The 26,775-nt window shown below is 42.4% G+C and overlaps 1 protein-coding gene across 1 annotated transcript; it reads left to right on the top strand.

Moving 5' to 3' along the window:
- The first annotated feature begins 842 nt into the window (after positions 1–842).
- On the top strand, positions 843–15,748 carry LOC142095294 (NACHT, LRR and PYD domains-containing protein 12-like). The gene is made up of 12 exons (XM_075178252.1): positions 843–898; positions 1,393–3,076; positions 3,987–4,076; positions 4,206–4,376; positions 4,499–4,669; positions 8,373–8,543; positions 8,824–8,994; positions 9,776–9,946; positions 12,037–12,207; positions 12,753–12,932; positions 13,708–13,788; positions 14,840–15,748. Exons 1-11 carry the CDS (start codon positions 877–879, stop codon positions 13,778–13,780), a joined length of 3,075 nt encoding a protein of 1,024 aa, XP_075034353.1. The 5' UTR covers positions 843–876; the 3' UTR covers positions 13,781–13,788; positions 14,840–15,748.
- The last annotated feature ends 11,027 nt before the right edge of the window (positions 15,749–26,775 follow it).

Here is a 26,775-nt window from a genome sequence, read left to right as displayed (position 1 = left end):
CGGGGCGGTTACTTCATGACATTAAGGTAGGATCTTATCTGTCCACGTTACTATTTGTCTTGTTCCAGCATTGTTAACGGTTTGCTGCACATAGTAAAAGAAGGGGAGCACTCATTGAGCATCTGATTGGAGATGGCAGAAACCTGGTCTCTGGCCCTTGTTGCTGGCTCCTCTGTCAGCCGATCTCCAGGGCTAATAAAGGTCAGGGGCACCAGATACCCTGCACGGTGTAATGGGGTGACATTGCCCACTAATGCCTTCTGTAGCGTTTTGTTGTGGGGTTTTTTTTTAGAAGTCCTATCAGCAGCATCCTAGACCCTTGTTATATTCTGACCACACTCACTCACCGCATGTAATAAACAATCCTGGCAGTTTGGGGAATTCAGAGCTCCCTCCATCATTGTTTACATCATTCCAACAATCCCATCCTGACCTCGCCACTCGCACAGTGGTGAATTGTACTGAGATATTGTATATACAGATGTAAGTCTGAGGGTCATATTGTATCCGTGTTCCCTATAGATGTCTTGTGTATTATTTTATAACCCAGTACAATGTGCTATATAGTGTTACATAGTTCTCCTGGTTTCTAATACCCTCTCACACAGGTATGTCTGAACCTCAGGTGGTGTGGACAATATAATGCAGAATTCAGGAGTCTGTCACATTGAGATTCCACGGCAGATGTTCATCATCCATGGACATCATGAAAAATGACTCCAGGACATTAAGCACATTGGCCACCTGGCTCCTCAGATTTATCCAGTCCTGATGTATCCACATTAGTAATGTATCCTATATATAATAAGCCACTGAATGTCTATTCTGTATTTCTTTCAGTTGCAGTCAAACCTGGTCCCCATCTGTCTTGACATCATGGCAGATTCTTCTGTACAAGGTAACACAGCTCATATAATAGCATGCTTCTTCTGTGTCTACCTAATGCTATTTCTCAGACTGACTATAATTGACTTTAGTGACATAAATATGTAAACCTAGACCAAACAAATATGCTTCTGTGGAGGTTCTCAAATACCTAGGCTAGTCAAAGCTTTGCATGTTCATTATTTTCATTCACACTTACTGAGACCCCACTGGTTCTGGATCCTTTGTAGGGATTCACCTATGTGTACATGACACTCTACACGTTATGTAGCTTGCACACCAATCAAGCTCCAGTAATGGGATAGATGGTATACAGGACACTTCTAGTGAAGGAGACTATTCCTGAGATGATACAGTAAGAACTTAAATATTTACATACATAGTTAATGAGACTCCTTCTGTTGACCCAGTGAGACAGCTGTCAATTCAACTGTCAGGGGTCACTGCATTGTAGGTATCTTTTGTATTGGTTTGAGACGTGTTTCTAATTCCTCTTCTCTCATACAGACTGGAAACTGAAGTACGTGACTTCTGTGAAAGATGGCTTCCAACACATTATGGAGAATAACCTCAGTTCAGGGAAGATTGTTGGCCTTGAGAGGCAGTACCCCAGGCTACGTGTCATACAGGTGAAGAGTGAAGACCATTCATTACCCTATTCAGGCTCTTTACTTGAGCAGGCGGAGGTCAACACATCTTCAGACAAATATTCCCCATCTACTATCCAGGCTCTGTATGTTCCAGATGACCATGGATTTGTTCCCAAAACTGTGGTGGTGCAGGGACCTGCTGGGATTGGTAAGACTTTGACCTCCCAGAAGATGATGCTCGACTGGGCCTCTGGGAAGCTGTATGGAAACAAATTTAATTTTGTCTTTTATCTGAGCTGTAGAGAAATCAACAGGATCACTGGTAACATAAACCTTGCTGGACTCCTAGCCAAAACCTGCAATATGCAGTGTTCAGATGATCTGGTTAAAGCCATTTTCCAGGATCCAGCTAAAGTATTGTTGATTATTGATGGTTTTGATGAGCTGAGATGGTCTCTGGAGGATAACTATGAGGAGTATCAAGACCCTTTTCAGGAGACACACAAAGAGATCCTTCTAAGGTCCTTATTTCGTAAGAAAGTGCTGAATGAAACATCACTGATGATAACCACTAGAGCGTTTTCCCTGGAGAAGCTGAAGTATTACGTCCGGTCTCCATGTTCCGTGGAGATTCTAGGGTTTACTGGAAGAGATCTTGAGGACTATATATCCAACTTCTTCAAGAACAAAGAAGTTGCAGACAAGGCTCTTGCTGGAATAAAAGGAAATGAAGCGCTGTTGACCATGTGTTCTGTCCCGCTGATGTGCTGGATTGTGTGCACCATACTGAAACAAGGGGTGAAACATGACTCATTGGCCCACTGTAAAACAGCCACCTCTATATATTTGCTGTACCTGAAGAATTCAATCAAGTATGATGTCGGTAAACAGCTTATCAACACCTGTATAAAGAAGCTGTGTGCTCTGGCCAACAATGGTATTCTGAATCAGAAGCTCTGGCTTGAGGAAGGTGATCTTGCTAGATATGGACTTGCTCTATCAGAGGTGGAGTCTGTGTTTCTAAACCAGAACCTCTTTCATTGGGACACTGAAACCAGCATCTACTACAGCTTCAGTCATCTGAGCGTACAGGAGTTCTTTGCCGCACTGTATTATGTGCTGGTAGATGAAGCTGAGAATAGAGAAGGCCACCCCGAGGTCTGTAAAGGCAATTCTCTATCCGAGCAGTCTGCCCATCACTCGCACTTGACACAAACTGTGCGATTCCTCTGTGGTCTGCTCAATGAGCAGCAATTGAAGGAGTTCGTTAGCGGTGTTGGATGTGATGCTACCTTGAGAGCCAAACCTGCCCTGGAGAAGTGGATTTCAGGTGGAAAACCCTCTAGGTTTTGTAACGAAGCGCTTCACTGCATTTATGAGATGCAAGATGAGGCTTTCCGAGACCGTGTATTACACCAGGAAGACTTGTTGTTTAGTCCTTGTTTATATTTTGGAGTCATGGAAAACATATGTACCAGAGAGCTGTTCTATTGCCTGGCTGATGCTAAAGGTTATTGCTCAATCTCATTGGAGGACTATCTGTTACGGCCCGGAGACTTGGAAATATTATCTCCATTGTTTCACAGATCTTCAAAGTTATCGTAAGTATTTTCCACATTATTAGTCTGCAAATGCCCAACGTCCTCTCCCATTATATTCTGTAAAACAGTCACACTAAGCCGTTACAGGGGGTTATTTTGTTTTTTGGGTAAGTGTAGGTGACTCTACTTTACAGACAATAACTAGTAGGGAAAGATCTCTCAGCCATTGTCTGGGATTATTACCAAATACACTGGGTGCAGTTCAGTGTCTCTGCCTTATTAAAGCGCTAAGGCTTTGTGAGAAGACTCTTTCTTGCATACTCTGCTAAACAGGGAAATGTTTCTAACACTGAACTTTTCTTAGTTGGTTTAAAAAAAATAAAATAAAAGATACTATGAAAAACTTTTAATTATACATAAAATTATTTTACTTTTTAATTCATTAAATGCCAACATATTAGAGTGCTGTACACTGAGTGAATCCTAATACACACCTAAAGCAGAAGGTAAAGGTGACTTGACTACTCTAATTACAATCTGAGAGCTGTGGGGAACAAATGATACATAAGGTAGCAGATTAATATATTATCGTTGTTGCTGGCAAGTAGATTCATGATCAGCCACCAATAAAGCAGCTAAACATTAACATTGGGCGCCTTTCGTTTTGCTGAACATTCTGTTCAACTTGCATTTTCCACTTACAAAGCCTCTAAAAACATTTAGTTATATCATGGTAAAGTGAGTGGCCAGATCAATGCCCAATATAAAAATTCTTAATCCTGACCATTCTCCTGAATTGAGCGTTATGATAAAAGACAGGAAACTCCATAACCTGACTTTTGAATTCCATCCCATTTCTCCACAGAACGGGGCCTGTGTTGGGTAGAACGTTGAGATAACGGGTATCTGTCTACATGTAAAACCTAATGCTATGTATTAAACCCATCTTCAATCTTTCCTTTCTCTTCAGCTTTACAAGATGTGGGTTTCCAGAAGATGAAGAAAAAGGTGGATATGTTTCCTGGTTGTGCAGTCCCAACAGTAAAATCCAGGAATTAGAGTAAGTCTAGTAAACTTCGGGGAGCCATGCAGTTGGTTCAAACATCTGAGGTGTCCATTGTTGTACAGTAATGGTAGGTTCTTGATGAGGCACCACACAGTAACCTTCTGTCTCTGTATATCCCTGTAGGCTGCAGGTTTGTGTAGTCACCCCAGCCTTCTTTAAGGATCTTCACTCTTTTATCTCTACCAACCGGACAATCACCAAACTCATCATAGGACATCATAAACTGGCGGACTGTGCACTAAAACGTGTGTGTGATGGGCTGAGACATCCAGGCTGTACCGTGCAGGAGCTGACGTGAGTAATATACTCTACATTTACTATGGAGTGTATAAATGGCAGGGCCCCGCAAAGGATGGCCTGTACCAGGGTTTATATGCTGATCTCATGATACTACTGTAACTGTCCCTTATCTATAGATTGGATGACTGTGATCTAACCTCATCCAGTTGTGAGGAGCTTGGCTCTGCTATTAAAACTAACCGTTCTCTACGGAAGCTGGATATGGCATTGAATAAACTCCAAGACGATGGAGTCAAATTTCTGTGTGAGGGACTGAAGGACCCAGGCTGTACCCTGCAGGAGCTGAGGTGAGGATTATACTGTAACTTCTATAATAAGCTGCAGGATACTGAGGTATAATGTGTGATGTATACAGACATTTGTGCTGTAACCTGCAGATTGTTGGGTAAATATTACCTATTGTTAAATAACTGGTGAGGGGTGAAGGACACAGTGCTTCAAAATATCCATTACACATTAATCCTGCTCCTCCAATATGGGCTCAGTGCCCTTTGTATGACATGTCACTCCTCAACTAACTCTGGTCATGGTGACTTATCAGACATGGAGAGTCTATGTTGGAAAGTACAACAGCGCCCCCCATCTGAGTGCCTGGTTTTAAACATTTGTATATTCTGATCACAGTGACTTTCAACCAAATTGTGTGTGTATGATAGTAGGCTAACTCCTATAATGGAAACCTTTTATAAAGGATTTGGGTCAGCTGCATCATTAAGTCCCTATAGGGTGAGCATGAATAACACTTCTCAGTCCCATTTAGAACAAGTAAAATGGACTATGGCCTATCTGTTGGCCCTTTTAATCTTCTCCATGACAACTGCCAACATGTTCTGGAAGACAGGTTTTTTTTTTTTTCACCTATATTCTGCCTATGCTCTAATGACATAACGTGAAGAGAGCTTGTGGTGTGGACCATGTACTGTGTTCCTGCTATAAGATGGGTAATGAAAGTGGAGCAATAGTTTATTAAATGATCAATTGATTTTAATGAGTAACCTTGCAGCTGATACTAGTAGTCCTCTTGTGTGCTGCATATAGGAAACTAGTACATTATCCTGTCAGCCTTTAAAATGGCCCTTCGGCTTCTCAGGCAACTCAAGGGCATCTGTAGCTCCCCTATTTTTTTGCAAACAAAATTGGAGCAGTGACATAATGAGCAGAGATCGATCAACCTCCTCTACTGCATAAATATATATTTTTATTTCTTTTTTTGCATATGAGGGTGATCCCTAAACTACTGAGTTAAATGCAGCTGAAAAGACAATAGTTGTTCCTTCTAATAACTGGGAGGTCTGTCGATAATGTCCTTCACCTGTCTTACAATTCCTCCTGATTCTTAGGAACTGTTTCTTGGGGATATTCTGATTAGTTTCAGTAACCATTTGGTCACCACATACCAACAGGGTGAATTGATGTGACAGTGGTGGGAAATACCACTGCAAAATATCAGTTACTCTTTATTACTGCTCCTAATCTGTGCTCTTTGCTTATTGTGTGTCACTATACAAGCTAACTGCCCATGGGGACTTGTGTGTTACTTGGAAAGTACATTCCCTGACTATTGTCTTTTCAGCTACATTTCACTCTGTGGTATCCTCCTGTTGTACTGCATAGCAGTGTTCTAATAATATGCTATTGGTCCATTCCTGTGATGTTTAATAAGTTAGTTGGTGGCCAATAATATATAATATCTATCTGGAGATGGTCACTGACCCCCGTGTTTTGGTTTTGTTTTGGATCTGGATTACCTTCGTGTTTTGGTTTTGCAAAACCGCTATTGCGTGTTTTGGTTTTGTTTTGCTATTTTTGAGAAAAAATAAAAAAATAACCTAATTTAGTGCTCCACCAGTTTCTTAGATAAGTGAGGTAATTCTAAAGCTAATAAATTATGAAAAAAAACTGTTTAATCCTTGGTAGGCCGTCCTTAATTAGAACACTTGTCCTCAAATTATACAGACAAACCTGGTTGTCTACCTCCTCCATCTTTGATTATTGGCAATGTAGCCATCGTCTTTGGGTGTATATTACACCCTCCACTTATAGTTTGAATATAAAAAAAGCAGCCTGCACAGACTGTGGAACTAGGAATTCGAATATACAAAGAAATGGACAAAGGCAGTTTGGTATCTGTCTGCATCAGATCCTCTCTCCACTAGGAGTAAAATAGAAAACTATTCAGCCGTTATATAATCTAGAATATAAATAGAAATTGAGAGAGGCAATTTTGTATCTGTCTGCATCATAATCATCAACATCCTCATTAGCACCCTCGTCACCTCCACAACTCTCCCCCTCATCCTCTTCTAATTCCCAAGTGTCATCCTCACTTGGTGTATCACTGGCTACACTCGGGCTGTTCAGGTACACATCAGCAGAACTGCTGAAAGGGCCCTTCTTTATGGGTACACTAACAGAATGCTCACGATTAGACATACTACTGGTGGATGGACTCTCCAGAGGGATTGGTGACATTTGTGAATCAGAGCAAACATTATCCTCTAATGCCTTACTGTTATCTTGCCGCTCGGCTTTGACGCCTAACAGTAGTTGTGCACCAATTGTAGGCTCGGTAACTTTTTGGGATCTGCCACTAATAGCAAAAGTTGAGGGCCTCATTCTCTTTGCCACTGCGTGTGTAGAATGGTATGATGGCAATTTTTTGTTTTATCGACAGTTAACTTTTCCTAAGTTACACTTTTTCGCTTCAACACAGTAAATTTTTTTTGGTTTTTTTGGACTGATTTCGAAACACTGTAGTTTGACATCGCCTTGCCCAGATGACGTACTGGGAACACTAACATTAGGACTGGTGACAGAACCTGGTTGCTCATTCTGCTCATATGTGGACTGCTTTGAATCCATTCTCAGCCCAAAGCACTTGTAGTGCTAAAAATTATTTGGTAAGATACTGCTGCCAGATATGACTTTTGACAGCCAGAAATATTTATGCACAATTATGGGGGACACCCCAAAAGCACTGGGGAGTGCCAAATATTGAAAAGAAAAAAAAAAACCCTATCCTCCTCTTCTCTAGCAATTTTTGTTACAACAATTGGAATCAGAATATTGGATTCTCTGTCCCTGCTCTAATCAGCCTGTGACTACACCCTGCTCTCTCCCTCTGTCAAATGGCGATGGATTGCTGTGGAGGCGTGTATTTATAATCTTGAAGTATCCCGAGATCCGACGACGTCACAATGACGTTCGGCCTCGCTTTGGATTCGGAGCGGGCGGGAGAGTACAGAGCTACTCAGTTCGGTACTTTGATACCCAAAGTTCGGGTGGGTTCGGTTCTCGGGGAACCAGACCCGCATATATATATATATATATATATTACACACCCCTAGTAAACATTTATCCAGGGATAAATATGTAAAACACAATGAAGACTAATACAACTTTAAATTGGTCTATTTATATTTTTGAGAATCCCTCTTGGCTACTCCTACCTGCTGTTTCTCTGAATAGAGAAGACTATGTAACCTATGTGGGACACCTCCCATTGGTGACTCGGTCAGCACCTGCCTGAAATGTAGGTGGAAGTGTACTTGAAAAGCAGTATTCATATCCTCTATGTACAGCAGCTGTTGGCAGTGTTTTCAGGGAGGTGAGAAGTGGATGTCAGATGCATATTGTAGTTGATGAATCACTGTTTTGTCTACACAACTAAGCCATGGTAAAGGATGGTTGAGTTTTAATACAGACGTGTTGGTGAATCATGAAGACGTGTTGGTATTGACACCGCCGTAGCTCTTATGGCTCCTGCTGTGGTGTGTAAACTGATGGCTATTACCATTTCACTCATTGTCTGGCAGTAAAGAACAGGTGACTGGGGGCTGAATGAGGAATGTATGGTTGATCCTCTTGAGCTTGTAATTGTAGGTAGGGGAGTTGGCTGCCTCCAGTCTTCACCCATGTAGTGAAGCTATGCTTGGTGCTTCCATCCCCAGACCTGGGGAACACTGAGATAATCTTCTCTTCTGCCCACAGGATGTCTTACTCTGAACTGACCCCGGCCTGCTGCGAGTATCTCGGCTCTGTTCTCCTTGTGAACCGATCTCTCACCACACTGTTCATGAGTGATAATGATCTCCAGGACTCTGGAGCAAAGCTTCTCTGTGAAGGACTCCGACACCCAGACAGCGCCCTGAAGGAGCTCAGGTGAGAATTATACTATAGTGATATGGAGGCAGTACCTTGCCGTAGGCTAGCTGGGAACTGTGATGGCAAAACTATATGTACCAAAGGTTCCGTCGTGAAGGCTATAATTCTACCACTGAAAAGGCTCAAGACAAAGCATGCGGTACATTTATTGTCTATAAATCCTAAAATGGTGGCTAGAGGACACTTCTGAAGTATCCCATAGTATATTCCAGTATGGCAGATTAGTAATGGAGGCTGGAAATGCGTCGGGTCACATGCTGTCATCTTCTCATTGCAGGATACATGAGGGCAATCTAACCTCTGCATGCTGTGAGGATTTTCGCTCGGTATTGCTTGCAAACCGATCCCTGACTACATTGGATCTGACCTATAATAATCTCCAGGACACTGGTATAAAAGTTCTGTGTGAGGGACTCCGAGATCCAGGCTGTACCCTGAAGGAGCTTGTGTAAGATGTACAACTTAATATTGTAACTGTTGTCTTTGTACAGAAAGAATAGACAGTAATTGCATCTTACAGGACACTTTGCTCTTAATGTAGTAATGGCAATATCTTATTGTGACCTGCAGGAATACATTATACAGACACTTCTGTGACTCCCAGACTGTAATTCTATTTGGGGAGGACAGCCTGCAGCCACATTTCAATAATTAAATTTTATACTTCCCATAATCCATTATAAACATGCATCCAATAGTGGTACTAGACACTGCACTTGGACATCACCAAGCTGCATATAGCTGGGTTCAATCATGCAAAGAATGAAGGTCTGCAGAACAGATAACACAGAATGGAATGTAACGTAGGGTGTGTATGACAATCCCAAGGCTGGATAGTAGTGTTACCTGGGGCATCCAAACTATACAGTATTACTCCCCAGCAGGCCAGGCAGTGCAGATGTGTGGTGGACTCTGTGAAGACCACTCCATTATGTCCTAGTTTATCATTGGAATACATGAGTGCCAAAGAACCTTTGATCTATAAAAGGGTCATAATGTAAAATACAATATATAGTATTCTTTCCATACTGTCAGGAACGGTTCTCTGGTCACCTCTCGTTTAGTTACCACCTAATACCTTGTTGGTAGCATTATTTGTATACCACAGAACCAGATGTCAGATGTAATCTCATTATTTGTGTAAGGTAACCTCCTTAGACTGAAACTCATATATAATGGGTTCCAAGGGATGGGTTGAGGCTGGGAATGATCTTCTCTTTTCTCTGCAGATTGTCTCACTGTGACCTAACCTCGTCATCCTGTGATGATATCCGCTCTGTTATTACCACAAACCGATCTCTGGTCAAACTAGATCTAACCTGGAATAGTCTTCAGGATTCTGTGGTTAAACCTATATGTGAGGCGCTGAAAGATCCGGCTTGTATTCTACGTGAGCTGAGGTGAGATCTATACTGTAAATGGTATTCTAGACTGGAGTAATACTTCTGTAAGGGACTGATAGCTGGGCTGTACCATCCAGGAGGTGAGGCTTGGGTTTCATTACAGCTGTAAAGTACACGAAACTCCACCAAGTGCATAGTGTCTTCAGCATCTTCTTGAGGTACTAGAAGACTATCTAATGCTGAGCCTTAATACATCATTGCCCCCCCCCCCCCATTGCAATGCAGACAGCTGAAGCCCCTCCCACTTCTGTATGGTGTCCTATTTGTTTGATACAAGAAAAAAGGTGAGACTGCAGTCAGCTGAGTTGCTGTGATATCACTAGTCCCAGTGTTTGAAGCTCCCAGTCCATTTAGTATATCTCTTCAGGACAAGCCTGTTCCTCCAACAGGGCAACCTGCTGCAGACAGATGAGAGCATGGTGCACATATTCAATTACATATTGATTTCTAAACCCACTTTCCCTACATGTCCGTCCTCTGGCATCTCCTCTCTCAGCCATGTTTAAATCTCTCCCCATTAGTCAAATCACTTTACATTGTTGCAAACATGGCAAGAACATACAAATTCCATACAGATAGAGCCCTGGTAGAAATAGAACCCAAGACCCCCAATGCTGTGTAGCAGCAATGTTAACTACTGTGCTGCCAGACTACATTAGACAAGTGACTTAAACAGCACTTCACTGAGTCATAGCAACTGGGGTAACGATTTACTACTATCTTTTAATTTATAAGGCACCACAAAGGGTCTGCAGCGCCTTACACGACATACAGAAAAGTGACCCATGACACAACATGATACGTAAAGAACAAAACATGAAGAATAAAAATATATAAATACACACAGGTAACATGGTAATGCAAATCAAATTATTTCTGGGACAATGAGTGATGGTAGAAATCAGCAAGAAGTAGGACGAAGATTAAAAAAGGGCTAGGGAAGCAGGACAAGAGGTACAGAGGATGATGGAATAGTAGGCGTACAGAAGGAAAGAGGGCCCTGCTCCTGAGAGCTTACATCCTAAAGGAAAGGGAGAGACACAAATAGGGTGGTACTAACTGGGGGAGAGTTCCGGGACAAGGGAGTTAGGAGGAGGACTGAGACTTGAATAAAGAAGTGAGTCTGAAGGGCACGCTTGAAGTCTTGAGAGTAGATGCTAACCTGATGGAACATGGAAGATTGTTCCACGGCTGGGGAGTAGCCCAGGCAAAGTCCTGGAGACGAGTGAGAGGAGGTGATCAGTGAAGTAGTGAGGCGACGGTCACAGGCGGAATGGAGGGGATGGCTAGGAGTGTAGGTAGTGATGAGATTGGAGATGTAGGGAGGGGAAGATTAAGAGCTTTAAAGATGAGGAGTTTAAATTTAATTCTGTAGGCCATGGAGAGCCAGTGTAGTGACTGTTGGAGGGGGACAGCAGGGAGCAGAAGGAGAGAACTGAGCGGGCAGCAGTATTGAAGATAGACTTAAGAGGGTCAAGGTGAGAAACGGGTAGGCCAGATAGGAGGTTACAGTAGTCAAGGTGAGATTACAAGCAAGTGAACAAGGGTTTTCGTGGCTTCTGTGGTGAGAAAGGGGCATATCTTGGATATATTCTGAAGGTGGAAGTAGCAGGATTTTGAGGGACAGAATGTGAGGTTTGAAGGAGAGGGAGGAATCAAGAATGACCCCAAGGCATCGGACTTGAGGGACAGAAACATGGGTAGTGTTATTAACAGAAATAGAGGGGTGGGGTGGGGTGGGGGGAGGAGACTAAGTTCAGTCCTTAAGTTTAAGGAAACGTTGGGACATCCAAGATGAGGTGGCAGGAGACACAAGACAAAAGGGGAGAGGTCAGGGGATGAAAGATACATTTTGGTATCATTGGCATAGAGGTGGTACTGGAGTCCAAAGGAGCGGATGAGGACACCAAAGGACAAGGTCATTAGTGACCTTTAGTGAGGGCAGTTTCGGTGGAGGGGGTTAAAATTGGATTGGAGCAGGTCAAGGAGTGAGTGAGACTGTTGTAGACAACCTGTTCAAGGAGTTTGGAGGCAAACGGACTATAAAGTAATATTCTACTAATTGAGGTGTTTTTGTTCCTCCTCAGTTTGTATGGTTGTGATCTGACCTCATCATCCTGTGATGACCTATGCTCCCTTATTACCATGACTCGGTCTCTGTCCAGCCTGGATCTCGCAGGAAACCAATTTCAAGACCCTGGTGTAAAACTTCTGTGTGAGGCGCTCAGAAACCCAAGCTGTCACCTGCAGGTGGTGAGGTAAGAATATTGTAAACTGCCAGACTGCAACATAGGTTACTGACCTGACCCCAGTCGTGTGAGTCAGATCCTGGCTGTTCCCCGCAGTAGGTGTGGTGCATAGAGTTGCTCTCCCACCTATCTGAGCATGTCCTTTGCATGTAGAGCATGGATAATGTCTACAACATGAACTATACACATGACCCATAAGTATCTTAATATCCCTGTCTGCACGTCTATCACTGACTGAGCACTATTACATAGGAAGGGACGGATGTGTATTTGGCCATAGAATGCAGAAGGCTTTTAGTAGACTTGTAATGTTCCTTTATAAATTCTGTGATGGTTTATACAGGCTCACAGGACTAGAATACTAGATTACACTATTCCTAGATAGGTCAATATTGCAAAGTCCTTGTGCTAGCTTATTTAAAGGTAACTAATAATGAGGGCAGAACTTGTAGACCATTTGGCTTCATATTGATGGTGCCTTGATGACTTCTAGCTGTAACGTGGCTGTCGGTGACTAAGGGTGGAACTGAATGGGGTCATATCTGTTTATGTAGAGTCGGCTACGGTGACCTGACCAATATTTCCTGTGATGAAATCCTCGCTGCTGTTAATGCTAACAAGTGCCTGACTGAGTTGGATATAACCATGAACGTGGATGAAGAACAGCCATGTGCGGACGTAGATGCTTTGTGTAAAAGATTAGAACGTCCAGCCTGTACCGTGGAGAAAAGTGTGTAAGTAGACGTGTCCGGTCTGTGCAGTGTGGTGAATACTAACAACGCCCATATATAGCCCATGTGGTTGATCCTCCAGTCTCATGGGATTGGCAAGCTCGGTCTTGTCCAATCCCTTTAATTCTGTCATCTAGGGCACAAATTATGTGAGGTCCTCAATGTATTTACATGTGTAGTTGATTAAAGGCTCCATTGACCCAGATCTGAAAATGAAGCTTGGTTTTTCTAATTGGTTTGGTTGGACTTGGGGCTCTGCAATCTTCCCTGAACTTCTTTAGGAAATGATCTGACTACAGAAATTCTGTGCTGTGGGAAGTCTGGTCAGTATCTCCAGGGAGGATCTTTGTTGCTGTTGTAGAAATTCAGTTTCTTGCGAGACCATTGAAGTGGAAGCGATTCTGTCCATGTAACTTCAGTATTAGACAAGGTGTGAGTCTCCTATATAGAGGTTTGTGTAGTAACTTACATGACTTGCCACGTTCTAGTAGAATGTTTACAAAGCTATCAACGTAACTTTACAAAGGTTCTTCCAATGTGTTTAGTTGTCCTGTCCAAGACATGTTTTATTTTGTATAAATTTCAATTTCAACAATATAGAAGTTAGTACATCTAAGACCGTTACTATGGCAAAAGTTTAGTAGCAAATATAAAGATTCATTTGTTTACTAAACTATTGGACCATCTCCCACTAACTGACACTTGCTCTATTCTTATTGACTACTCTGCCTGAAGTCATCAAGAGGTTCCTTAAAATGTATTCTGCTTCTCTTTCTAGGACACAAGATGGCACGTTCGTGTACTTCAAATACAAAAAAACAGAACTGATGAGGGATCCCTCATTGGTTTAGATTTGAAGGTAGGTTTTGACATATTTTATTGTCCTGGGAAAGGGAAAACAAACTTACACCTAGAACCCAGCAGTTCATGTTCTGCAGAATATTTCCTTGTGCTGATAATCTGGAGAACATTGCTCTGCTTATTCAGGTCATGGTGATCTCATATCTGCACATACTATATACCAGACTTCTACATTTCATATTACCTGCAGCTGGATGTCTCACCCTATTTGCCATGTAACATTCTCAGTGTTCTCTGGTAGATGACTGATTGATTCATGTTACTTCTGGCTAAAGCTTGCTATCTAAAAGGAGCCCGGGGGAATGAAAGCACTTACGGACATATTGTCCGTTATAGACAAAGGCCTCTGTGTGGTCAGTGTGTTTGGACACATTGATGGCCTCCCTCTGCTTTAATGGGGAGACTGGAGAGATGAGTTAAAGGGAAGTGTAAATTTGGGAGTCATCCTCGGTGATCTAGAAATCCAGTCATGCACTGTTCCTGGGGGTACCAGAACTACCAACTAGAAGCTGGGTCACAAGAGTGCAGTAACCCCTTAAATGAGTTCCTTAACAGCAGTACCCCAACAGGTCATATTTCCATGATTTCTCTCTGAAGGCAGGTGGGATTACTGACCTAGCCAAATGAATGAACACAACCAGCTTATGGTTAAGGAAATCCTTGAATCCTAGTGTTGTGGGTATTTGGCAATCACCATTGAGACCCAGCCTTTGATCACAGAAATGGAGAGCCAGGATGAGGTGCTGGTCCTGTGTTGGACTGAACACACTCACACTCTAACCACTAACCAGAAATATATGGGAATGCAGTTTTGGTGTTAAGTGCATTGTGAAGTAATAGACTAAGCATTTGGTTATCCCTCTGTCCCTCCTTCTGTGTCCACATTAATCCACTTATTCTGACATATGAATGAGATGTGTTATAAATATATTAGAATATGGATCGCCTACAGCTGCAGCCATTTATTGTATATATTACCCTCATGTATATAAAGCTTCAGTTTGACTAGAGATGCTTGTAATAGATATTATATATTATATTTTTCATAGGTCTAAGCAGAGGACGACCCGGAATTGAGCTTTATACTTCAGAGCAATATCTTATAATGACGTCTATGCTGCACTATCCAGCTCTACGTCTCCTCTGGCCTGGATGATAACTTCTGTACCAGTCTGCTAATCCTCATTACTAGATGTCTCATACAGAGATCTTATTTCTATACAGCAGTAGTATTAGTCCAGATCCTGGAAATCTTTAATGTTGTATTCAAAGTGCACTTTAACAAAACCATTGTTGATCAGAGGTAGCGGGCGGTTTAATATATTATGTATCATTACAGTATTATACAAATTGAGATATTTAAAGGGGTGAAGTTGATATAATTTTAGTGTTAAAAATACTTCTTGCCTACACACGTATCCTGGATAACGTCAGGAGGAGGATGATGGGTATCTGCACTTATAGCAGAGGGATCCGTAGAACCCATGAGACTGCAGCCTAACCATGGACTAGGAACAAGAGGCATCACTGAGGTAGGAGGCACAAAGTGGGCCGTGCCTCTGGTTCCCACGGAATGGATAGGGGAGGTTTTGTCTACATTGGCTCCATCTAAAACATGGCTGCCTCTGCTGTGAGTAGGTGATGGGTCACCTGGTTTGGGGCAGGCAGGAAATGGAAGGACGAGGGTCTCGTGTATATACTATTGGTACATGTATTACACCAGGATATATTGGGTCTTACACCTAATACAACTTGTCTGTTCGTTTAGGAAGCAAGAACTGATTGTATCTCATCCACATAAAATATACTTATATTCTGTATTTAGGGTTAGCAGGAAACTACTTGAACTAAGGTGGATTAGCCACCAGTTGGAGTCTTTGGGATTGGTGGTATTTTCCTGAAATGCACAATGTTCATGGATCTGAAGTCTATGTAATAAAGCCTCTTGCAGTGTAAAATATTGTGTGGATTTTGTCATTTGTTGCAGTGACTTATTGAGCTGTGTATAATTGTGGACTACTTGGATTCTGTGTAACACCATACTGGCCTGCCATACTTGTGCCAACGAAGCCCTGGCCAGTCTGCTGGAAACATACAACGTGTTAATGATTGGGCATCATACACTGGCTTCTTAACCACCCAAGAGTCTAGATACAGCTACAGGGGATAATTCCACATGTAAATCTCAAAACAACCATTTTGTAAATGTGCCATATAATAGTGTTTTCAATTTGCATAGTTGATCTTTCACCAACCTGATGGCTAGATGATTATTACTATCAAGGTTTAGAAAGCTTCTGATGGCTTCCTGCCATTATCAGGTAAGCTACCAGTGTTGTATACATACATATACAATCTCACAGGCTGATTTAAGTATTGTCTTCATCTCCTGGTTAAGCACTTAGGTTTGTGTACTGTAGTGACACTATGCCAAGTGGCTCAATTGAGTGAAGATGGTGGCTTATAATACACCACTGCATCCATGCAAATAGGTAACCAAGACACTAATATCGCAAGATCATTCCTCTGACGGTAACACAATCTGTCACATTTCAGAAATATGTAAATACATACTAGGCTGAAGTTATACTTATTCACTCCTTAATTGTGTTACAACTTCTTATTCAGAAACATTATTTTTAAAGGATTTAAATGAAGATGGATCATTGATTTCAAATTAGATTAACACTAAAGTGGGTCCCTTAAACAAATTGCATTAGTATTTACCCTGGCCCAACATGAGTTAGGGCATTAAATCAGGTGCCACAGAGCCTTTGTATCGTTTTGAGGGTAGTCGGTTACATACAAAATACTTATCTTTTTCCTGGAGCAACACAGTTTCCCTTAGGGGCAGGTCCTGAGGCTTACAAACATCTATGGTCCACAGACCCAACGGTGCAGGAAATGTCTTTTTAGGGAAACTAAACCTTACTTTTTACGGGCTGGCAGATTGTCTTCAGGAGTGATTTTTCTTTTTTTTTTTTAAATTTTTTTTTATTTATTTTTTAAATACCACTATTCGGCCAGAGGATAGGGAAGACTTGTGGATATTGCTGGGCTTTGATGCAGGTTTTTTTTTTAGTTGGTATTCTTCCCTCCCTTAGGATGTAAGCTCCTATGAGCAGGGCCCTCTTCCCTCCTGTCTCCATACCTGTTCTTCCGCTCCGTCTCTACTGTATTTGCCTGCCCGGAGGTTCTGAAGTATTGGTACTTTGTGTTTATTGTGCTGTACTTGGTTTACCCTGTATAGTCTACTGTTTGTACAGTGTATGGCGCTGTGGAAACCTTGTGGCACCCTACAAATAAACGATGATAATAATAGTATGAGGAGTCAGGCTGGGGTGGTAGATGTGCATATTTGTCACTCTCCATACCTCACGTGGTTCACCTATTTTAGAGGCAGAAGTAAAATAGATGAGGTTTTTAGTTAAAAGGGAGCTCTGTCACATCAACGCCAAAGTTGGTGGTGGTAGAGGTCTCTGATTACATTTGCCTTTGCGTGTCTTTGAACACTTCAGACACCCATCAGATAGGTAGGGGCCTGTGGAGTCTGAGCTCCGTCCTGCTTGGGAAGCTTAGACAATCCTTTAGGGACTGCCTTGAAAGCTGAGAAGCACTTTTCGGATGCAGGTTGGGGTAGGCTAGAGTGGAGGGAGGATTTCAAAGTTACAACGCAAAGTTTTTTTTTTAAGGTACTGGTAGTTCGAAGAAAATTGGTTAAAAAGGAACTTGTATCATTCTTGAGACAAAAACTAGATTTCCTGATCTGAGGGTGGAGCTAGTGGGGTAAAATCCCAGATAAGAGTGCCAGTATGAACGAAATGCCTTTGGTTTTGGAAAGGGACTATGGTAAATGCCACTTTCCGGATCCCTACCTTAACTGGAAGAGGTCAGTTGATGCAAAGGAGGTGAGGGAACTGCGCAAAGACAGGGGGTCCTCCTGTCATTCATGCACTATTCCTACTCCAGCCTTTTGTCTGAGAAGGTACTTATCAGAGGGAGGATAAAGCGGTTTCTGAGGGGGTGTCTGGGCTTGGTGGTCATCAGGCTTCTCTAGATCTCTTGGAGTCTGAGATAACAAGGAGGATAAGGTCAGAAGGACGATTGATCGTTTACCAAATAAGAAATCCCCAGTCCGGATGGTTTAACCTCCAAATTTTATAAAGCCTTTGTGGACCTCCTGGCCCTGCACCTGGTGGAGGTGTTTAACAAGAGCTTGGGTAGAGTGCAGTTCACCCTTATTTTGTTATCCAAGGGGATAGACCCATCCAGGATTGAGAATTGGCGCCCCATCGCACCTCTCAATTCCAATAGGAAGATTCTGGCAAAGGTAATTTTTTAACAGGATTATGGAAGTTTTAGGCCCGTTACTTTCCCCTTCTTAGCACAAGCATCCTTGTTGCTGTCTTTGGGATCAAGGAGTTGTTGCCCGGTGCAGGGTTGAGAAGTGGGGTAAGTATCTTCTGGCACTGGATCAATCTAAGGCAGGGGTGTCCAACCTTTTAGCTTCCCTGGGCCACATTGGAAGACGACGAGTTGGTTTGGGCCGCACATAAAATACACTAACTAACGATAGCTGATCATCGAAAAAACCATAGAAAACATAGTTAACTTATTAAATTTACTTGGAAATGAAGTTAGTAAGACTTAGGAAACCTGTTGCAGAATCATGATTAAAGCAGTAGTCCCATTACCAGCTACAATTTAACTTACCTGCATCTGCCCCTTAGTGGGGTTCGGGGAATTAAATGGCAAAAACTTTTTTTTTTCCTCTGTGTCTGCACCCATGAATCATTTTTTTTTATTGATCAGTTTGAAATGGTCACCGATATAGGTAGCATCAGGAGGACTAATAGAAATCTACAGAGATTTAAAGATAGGGTGGCGGGAAAAATGGCTCATGGAGCAGTCTCCGATGAGGGTAAGAGTGGGTGATATTTTCACCCTACTCAGCACTGCACATTTAAAATGGTTTAAAATATTAAAAATACAATTATCTCTTAATATTTATATTAGATACATACAGAGAACACAGCTAGTTCATAATTGTCTAAATTCAGAGTAACAACAGTGATAGTTTGCGCGGGTGACTTCTCTGTGCTACGCAATGGATGTCGGGTGTGATGACGTCACCCCCGACATTCACTGCGAGCATCACAGGGAGGAGGAGACCAGGGAGGGAGCCGGAGCGCCAGCTGATGTGACCGCAAGGTAAGTATTTTTTTTTTTATTTTTTTTTGCAGGATTATTTTTTCAGCTCTGCCCCCTTGCCACAACCAAAGCTCCTGCTAGGCCACATTTACAGGCATGCTGGGCAGCGGGTTGGACAACCATGATCTAGGGGTTTCACTGTGTCAATCATGAATACTTGTGGGCACTTCTTGAGAGGTATGGTCTGCCAGTGAGGGTGGTTGATTGGCTACATACCATTTATAGGCAGGCCGAGACCTTCCATCTTGTGAATGGTTGGCTGGGCCCTACTTTTGAGGTGTCACCTGGAGTCTGATCTGCGAATATTGTGAGGCTTCGGGCTCACAGATAAACCAGGAAAAAAGTGAAGTTGTCTGACTAGAGGAGGAAGGAAGGTAGTTTGTCCTTCAGGATGCGCTCCCTCTGGCCAGTTGAAAGTTTAACATTTTAGGCATTCGATTTGGTTTGGGAGATTATGCCCAGCAAAATTTGTAATTGAAACTGGCAGACGCCGCCTCTAAGGTGGAGAACTGGAAGAAGTGGAAGCTGTCCTACAGAGAACGGATTGAGTTAATCAAAACTTACTTGATCCCAGTTTTTGTGCATGTCAGTTACATATGTCTGTTGACAGAATCATTTAGGTTCAAGGCCAGTTCCTTGTTCATTCAGTTGCTATGGGGAAACAAGTTGAAGTTTATCAAGGAATGTGACCTACAAACCGAAGGATGAAGATGGCCTGGGAATGGTAAACGCAGTTTTTTTTAATACTACCTTCTTGAAGCTTCATCTCGGGAGTCTCTGTTTGGAGTCTCCCCCCTCTTAGGCCTTTCGGGGCTTAGTTACCCTCCAGAGTGGGTAACTCAGAGTGAGCACCCAAAAGGTTTGGGGATTTTGATTTAAGCACTTGTTTTTTTAATTAGCGCAGTTGCTAGATTTTACACGTGGATACGGATACCCGATGACTACCACACCGACCAGAATGTGAGCGACATCAAAATAACAATTACGAGGATTACGATGGTCAGTATACATCTACATATCTTACTATAGATGTGCAGCATTTGCGACAGGTCTTATAGCCGTCGCGTGCCAATTGTGAATGAAGTCAAGTCGGCGACTGGTAAGCACGTCATTCCCACTCCTGACAGTGCGATTGCAGCTGTAAAGTGGCAATGGGAGGACCCAACGCCACAAAACATTATAGAGGCGTTGGGCGGTTCATATGGGTGTCCAAGCTCCTGTAGTACCTACAGCTAGAGAGCAGCCTTTCAGTCACACACAGTATACCAGGGGTGCATTTTTAAGGGGGGGTTTTCCACCCGAAAAAAAAGAGAGAGAGAGAGAGCTGCTGCGCATTTCGTCAGCACTGTACAGCAGCCGCGGCGCTGTCAAAGAAGCGTCCGTGTCGGTGCTGTATTGTACTACAATATACAGTATATACTGCTGATAGAGAGCAGCCTGTCAGTCACACACAGTATACACTGCTGATAGAGAGCAGCCTGTCAGTCACACACAGTATATACTGCTGATAGAGAGCAGCCTGTCAGTCACACACAGTATACACTGCTGATAGAGAGCAGCCTGTCAGTCACACACAGTATATACTGCAGATAGAGAGCAGCCTGTCAGTCACAGACAATATATACTGCTGATAGAGAGCAGCCTGTCAGTCATACACAGTATATACTGCTGATAGAGAGGAGCATGTCAGTCACACACAGTATACACTGCTGATAGAGAGCAGCCCGTCAGTCACACACAGTATATACTGCTGATAGAGAGCAGCCCGTCAGTCACACACAGTATATACTGCTGATAGAGAGCAGCCCGTCAGTCACACACAGTATATACTGCTGATAGAGAGCAGCCCGTCAATCACACACAGTATATACTGCTGATAGAGAGCAGCCCGTCAGTCACAGACAGTATATACTGCTGATAGAGAGCAGCCTGTCAGTCACACACAGTATATACTGCTGATAGGTAGCAGCCTGTCAGTCACACTCAGTATATACTGCTGATAGAGAGCAGCCCGTCAGTCACATACAGTATATACTGCTGATAGAGGGCAGCCTGTCAGTCACGCACAGTATATACTGCTGATAGAGAGCAGCCTGTCAGTCACACACAGTATATACTGCTGATAGAGAGCAGCCTGTCAGTCACACACAGTATATGGCTGATCTACTGTCCAGTTCTGTGAATTGGGTCCAAGGAACAGACCAATCTGTGAAGGGGGAGCAGTCCTATATGAAATGGATATGATCCTCCTCACTTTTTAACCACTATATCTTATTATTTAAAAAGAAACAGACAGGCCATAAACAATCACAGCACAGAGATACTAGTATAATCACTCTTGTTTTGACCCCGGCTAGTGCCTCAAAATAGTAAAATGTCTCATAATAATTTGACTGAACACTCATACAAAATACTGTCTCCATTAACTTTAGAGCTTTCTATAATAAAACTCTAAACTGTAGGTGGGAATAATATATATATATATATACATATATACATACTTGCCAACTCTCCCGGAAAGTCTGGGAGACTCCCAAAATTCGGGTCAGTCTCCTGGGCTCCCGTGAGAGCTGGCATTTCTCCCGCAACCCGGAATTCACCAAATAATGCCATTTTGGAGGGCGGGAGGGGGCGGGGCGGGGCCAACGGCTTCATTTTGGCCCCGCCCCGCGACTGAAGTTTTCGTGGGGGCGGGGCCGAAATGACGTAATTGGCCTTGCTCCGCCCCCTCCCACCCTCCAGCCACGCCCCCTCTCCCGGAAAATGGTTTCCAGAAGTAGGCAAGTATGTATATATATATATATACACAGTATTCTCTATATTACCACAAGAAACCTCACTAACTAGTTATTCCCTCGTACCTACTGCTGAGGACAGGGTCACACTGAGCACTAACGGCCCCCTGGTCTTTTTGCCCCACAGATAATCTGACAGAGCATTGTGAACAGGTAGAAATATATGTACAAGAATTGTTGCTCTTATCAGACATTATATAATTATATATTTAATTTTTTTTATTATTATTATTTTTTAAAGCAATACAGATTAGGCAACTTTCACAGAGAAAAGTACTGTAGAATAATTACTAGTTCTGACAGTAATATAATATCTGTGGTAATAATAATGTAAAAGTGGAAGATATTGTGAAAATTCACCTAAGTGCAGATAGAGTCTAGTTATAACCCCATATGTCCCATTGTAAACACACACACATATATATATATACACACACATATATATATACACACATATATAACCTTACATACATATATATATATATATATATACACATAAATATATAACTCTGCTGAATTATATCATAAACATCTCCCCCCACTGGGTACTTAGCTGCAGATGTCTCCTCAGTGAAGTGAAGCAGCAGCAGATTCTCCATTATATCAGTCAGAGTCCTCTGAGGTAACTGGAGATTGATTTTCCCACCTTAGGAGCGCACCAATCAGTGGGAGGGGGGAGTGTACCAATCAGTGGGAGGGGGGAGTGTACCAATCAGTGGGGGGGGGGGGAGTGTACCAATCAGTGTGTGGGGGGGCGAGTGTAGCAATCAGTGTGTGGGGGGGGGAGTGTACCAATTAGTGGGGGGGGGGGGAGTGTACCGATTGGGGGGGGGTGTACCAATCAGTGTGTGGGGGGGGAGTGTACCAATCAGTGTGTGGGGGGGGGGGAGTGTACCAATCAGTGGGGGGGGGGGAGTGTACCAATCAGCAGGGGGGGGGGGTCTCTGTTACACTCCCAGCACTGGAGGGCTTTGGCTTACTATAACTCTCCTTTGTTTCTTTTGCATTACAGCCTATTAATCTGTGCTCAGATTGTGACCAGATGAAATCCGAGTTCCCCCCCCCCCCCGCCTCAGTGGGAGACTTGGTATTTCCCTAAAAATGGCTGCTCCTCAGACGAAAGTCCCAGCGCTCTATGCCTGAGGGAGAACACAGTGACAGTCACATAGGGGCTGCACTGACTGAGTCTGTTATATCTTCTTCTTGTTCTTCTTTTAATAAACAAAATTTAAAACTAAATGAACCAGTGTAAAACATAACACTGATCCAGCTCTGAAAGGGGGCGTGTCTGTCATGTGAGGGGGCGTGGTCACGGTGAAATAGGCGTGTTTACACAACCAGGTGTATGTCCTGCGCTCTTAAGCGCTGGCCCACTCCCGACGCGCCTCCCGTCCTCAAAACCACCTTTCACTTCCTGCGGCATGGGCTCACCGTGGTTACCGTCCCCACTTCCTGCGGCATCGGCTCACCGTGGTTATCGTCCCCACTTCCTGCGGCATTGGCTCACCGTGGTTACCGTCCCCACTTCCTGCGGCATCGGCTCACCGTGGTTATCGTCCCCACTTCCGGCGGCATTGGCTCACCGTGGTTACCGTCCCCACTTCCTGCGGCATCGGCTCACCGTGGTTACCGTCCCCACTTCCTGCGGCAGGGGCTCACCGTGGTTACCGTTCTCACTTCCTGCGGCATCGGCTCACCGTGGTTATCGTCCCCACTTCCTGCGGCATTGGCTCACCGTGGTTACCGTCCCCACTTCCTGCGGCATCGGCTCACCGTGGTTATCGTCCCCACTTCCTGCGGCATTGGCTCACCGTGGTTACCGTCCCCACTTCCTGCGGCATCGGCTCACCGTGGTTACCGTCCCACTTCCTGCGGCAGGGGCTCACCGTGGTTACCGTCCCCACTTCCTGCGGCAGGGGCTTACCGTGGTTACCGTCCCCACTTCCTGCGGCATTGGCTCACCGTGGTTACAGTCCCACTTCCTGCGGCATGGGCTCACCGTGGTTACCGCCCCCCACTTTCTGCAAGTCGGGACAAAGGTGGCGATCGCTTGTCGGCGGGACAGGTCCAATAAACTCGGGGCGGTCTTGTCAGAATTGGGACGGGTGGACGGTATGCAGTTTGTGTAAGGACTCACTGCAGTGTTATCCTAATCTGAAATCAGTGATCCCTCTTGGTTTAATCCAGTCATTCCCAACTCCAGTCCTCAGGGAGCCCTAACAGTGCAGGTTTTCCATATCTCTTTGCTGGAGCACAGGTGTAATCATTACTGACTGACACATTGTGACAGATCCACAGGTGGTATAATTATATCACTGTCACCTGGAAACCCTGAACTGTTAGGGGTCCCTGAGGGCTGGAGTTGGGAAACAATGGTTTAATCCTTTAAAAATAAAATGCTCTGAATTTGAAGCTGGAAACATGAATAAGAAGCGAACCTCAGTCTCGTTACAGACATCAGAACTGTCCTGTGCTCCGTGTCACAGTCTGTAGGATGCTCACTGCCGGACAGACGTCTGCCTCACAGCTCCCCTACCTGATCACAGGGAGAGCGGACATTGTGCTGGAATAATACAGAGATAATATTGGGATAATACAAAAATAATATAGGGATAGTACAAGGGATAATAGTTATAATACAGGGATAATATAGCGATAATATGGGGATAGTACAGAGAAAATAGTTATAGTACAGGGATAATAGTTATAATATAGGGTAGTACAGGCGTAGTATAGGCATAATACAGGAATAAAACAGGGATAATAGTATAATACAGGGATAATATAGAGATAATATAGCGATAATATAGGGATAGTACAGAGAAAATAGTTATAGTACAGGGATAATAGTTATAATATAGGGTAGTACAGGGATAATATAGGGATACTACAGGCATAGTATAGGCATAATACAGGGATAAAATAGGGATAGAACAGGGATAATAGTTATAATACAGGGATAATATAGAGATAATATAGAGATAATACAGAGATAATAGTTATAATGCAGGGATACTAAAGGCATAGTATAGGGATAAAATAGAGATAATATAGGGATAGTACAGGGATAATATAGAGGTAATATGTTAATACAGGGATAATATAATATAGGGCTAAACTAATACAGAAATAATATAGTGATAATATAGGGATAGAATAGGGATCATACAGTTATAGGGATAATATAGTAATAATATAGGGATCATACAGTTATAGGGATAATATAGTAATAATATAGGGATCATAGTTATAGGGATAATATAGTAATAATATAGGGATCATACAGTTATAGGGATAATATAGTAATAATATAGGGCTCATAGTTATAGAGATAATATAGTAATAATATAGGGATCATACAGTTATAGGGATAATATAGTAATAATATAGGGATCATACAGTTATAGGGATAATATAGTAATAATATAGGGATCATACAGTTATAGGGATAATATAGGCATAATACAGAGATAATATAGGGATAGAATAGGGATCATACAGTTATAGGGATAATATAGTAATAATATAGGGATCATACAGTTATAGGGATAATATAGTAATAATATAGGGATCATAGTTATAGGGATAATATAGTAATAATATAGGGATCATAGTTATAGGGATAATATAGTAATATTATAGAGATCATACAGTTATAGGGATAATATAGTAATAATATAGGGATCATACAGTTATAGGGATAATATAGTAATAATATAGGGATCATAAAGTTATAGGGATAATATAGTAATAATATAGGGATCATACAGTTATAGGGATAATATAGTAATAATATAGGGATCATAGTTATAGGGATAATATAGTAATAATATAGGGATCATAGTTATAGGGATAATATAGTAATATTATAGAGATCATACAGTTATAGGGATAATATAGTAATAATATAGGGATCATACAGTTATAGGGATAATATAGTAATAATATAGGGATCATACAGTTATAGGGATAATATAGTAATAATATAGGGATCATAGTTATAGGGATAATATAGTAATAATATAGGGATCATAGTTATAGGGATAATATAGTAATATTATAGAGATCATACAGTTATAGGGATAATATAGTAATAATATAGGGATCATACAGTAATAGGGATAATATAGTAATAATATAGGGATCATACAGTTATAGGGATAATATAGTAATAATATAGGGATCATACAGTTATAGGGATAATATAGTAATAATATAGGGATCATACAGTTATAGGGATAATATAGTAATAATATAGGGATCATAGTTATAGGGATAATATAGTAATAATATAGGGATCATAGTTATAGGGATAATATAGTAATATTATAGAGATCATACAGTTATAGGGATAATATAGTAATAATATAGGGATCATACAGTTATAGGGATAATATAGTAATAACATAGGGATCATACAGTTATAGGGATAATATAGTAATAACATAGGGATCATACAGTTATAGGGATAATATAGCATACTTGCCAACTCTCCCGGAATGTCCGGGAGACTCCCGCATTTTGTGAGAGTCTCCCGGACTCCCGGGCGAGTGTGACAATCTCCCGAATTCTGCCCACTTCACTAGGAAGTGCCCCACTTCCTAGTGAAGTGGGCAGAATTAGATCCCAAACCGCCGCGATTCCCGGTGAATCGCGGCGTTTGGCCCCGCCCCCGCTGTCAAATGACGCAATTTGCGTCATGACGTCACATGGGGCGGGGCCGAAATGACGCGATTTCGGCCACCCCGCCCCTTCACGCCCCCCTCCACTGGCTGGCTCCCGGAAGGGAGCTGAAGAAAGTAGGTAAGTATGTAATATAGTAATAATATAGGGATCATACAGTTATAGGGATAATATAGTAATAATACAGAGATAATATAGTGATAATATAGGGATAGAATAGGGATCATACAGTTATAGGGATAATATAGTAATAATATAGGGATCATACAGTTATAGGGATAATATAGTAATAACAT

The sequence above is a fragment of the Mixophyes fleayi genome, chromosome 6 (genome assembly GCF_038048845.1).
Source record: "Mixophyes fleayi isolate aMixFle1 chromosome 6, aMixFle1.hap1, whole genome shotgun sequence".
Taxonomy (NCBI): Eukaryota; Metazoa; Chordata; class Amphibia; order Anura; family Limnodynastidae; genus Mixophyes; species Mixophyes fleayi.
The sequence above is the reverse complement of the archived record's forward strand: the minus strand, read 5'-3'. Positions and strand labels throughout refer to the sequence as shown.

Coding starts and splice junctions, on each gene's coding strand:
- LOC142095294 (XM_075178252.1), top strand. CDS start 877: ATGGCAGATTCTTCTGTACAAG. Junction 8,544..8,823: donor AGCGCCCTGAAGGAGCTCAG/GTGAGAATTATA, acceptor TTCTCATTGCAG/GATACATGAGGGCAATCTAA. Junction 9,947..12,036: donor TGTATTCTACGTGAGCTGAG/GTGAGATCTATA, acceptor GTTCCTCCTCAG/TTTGTATGGTTGTGATCTGA.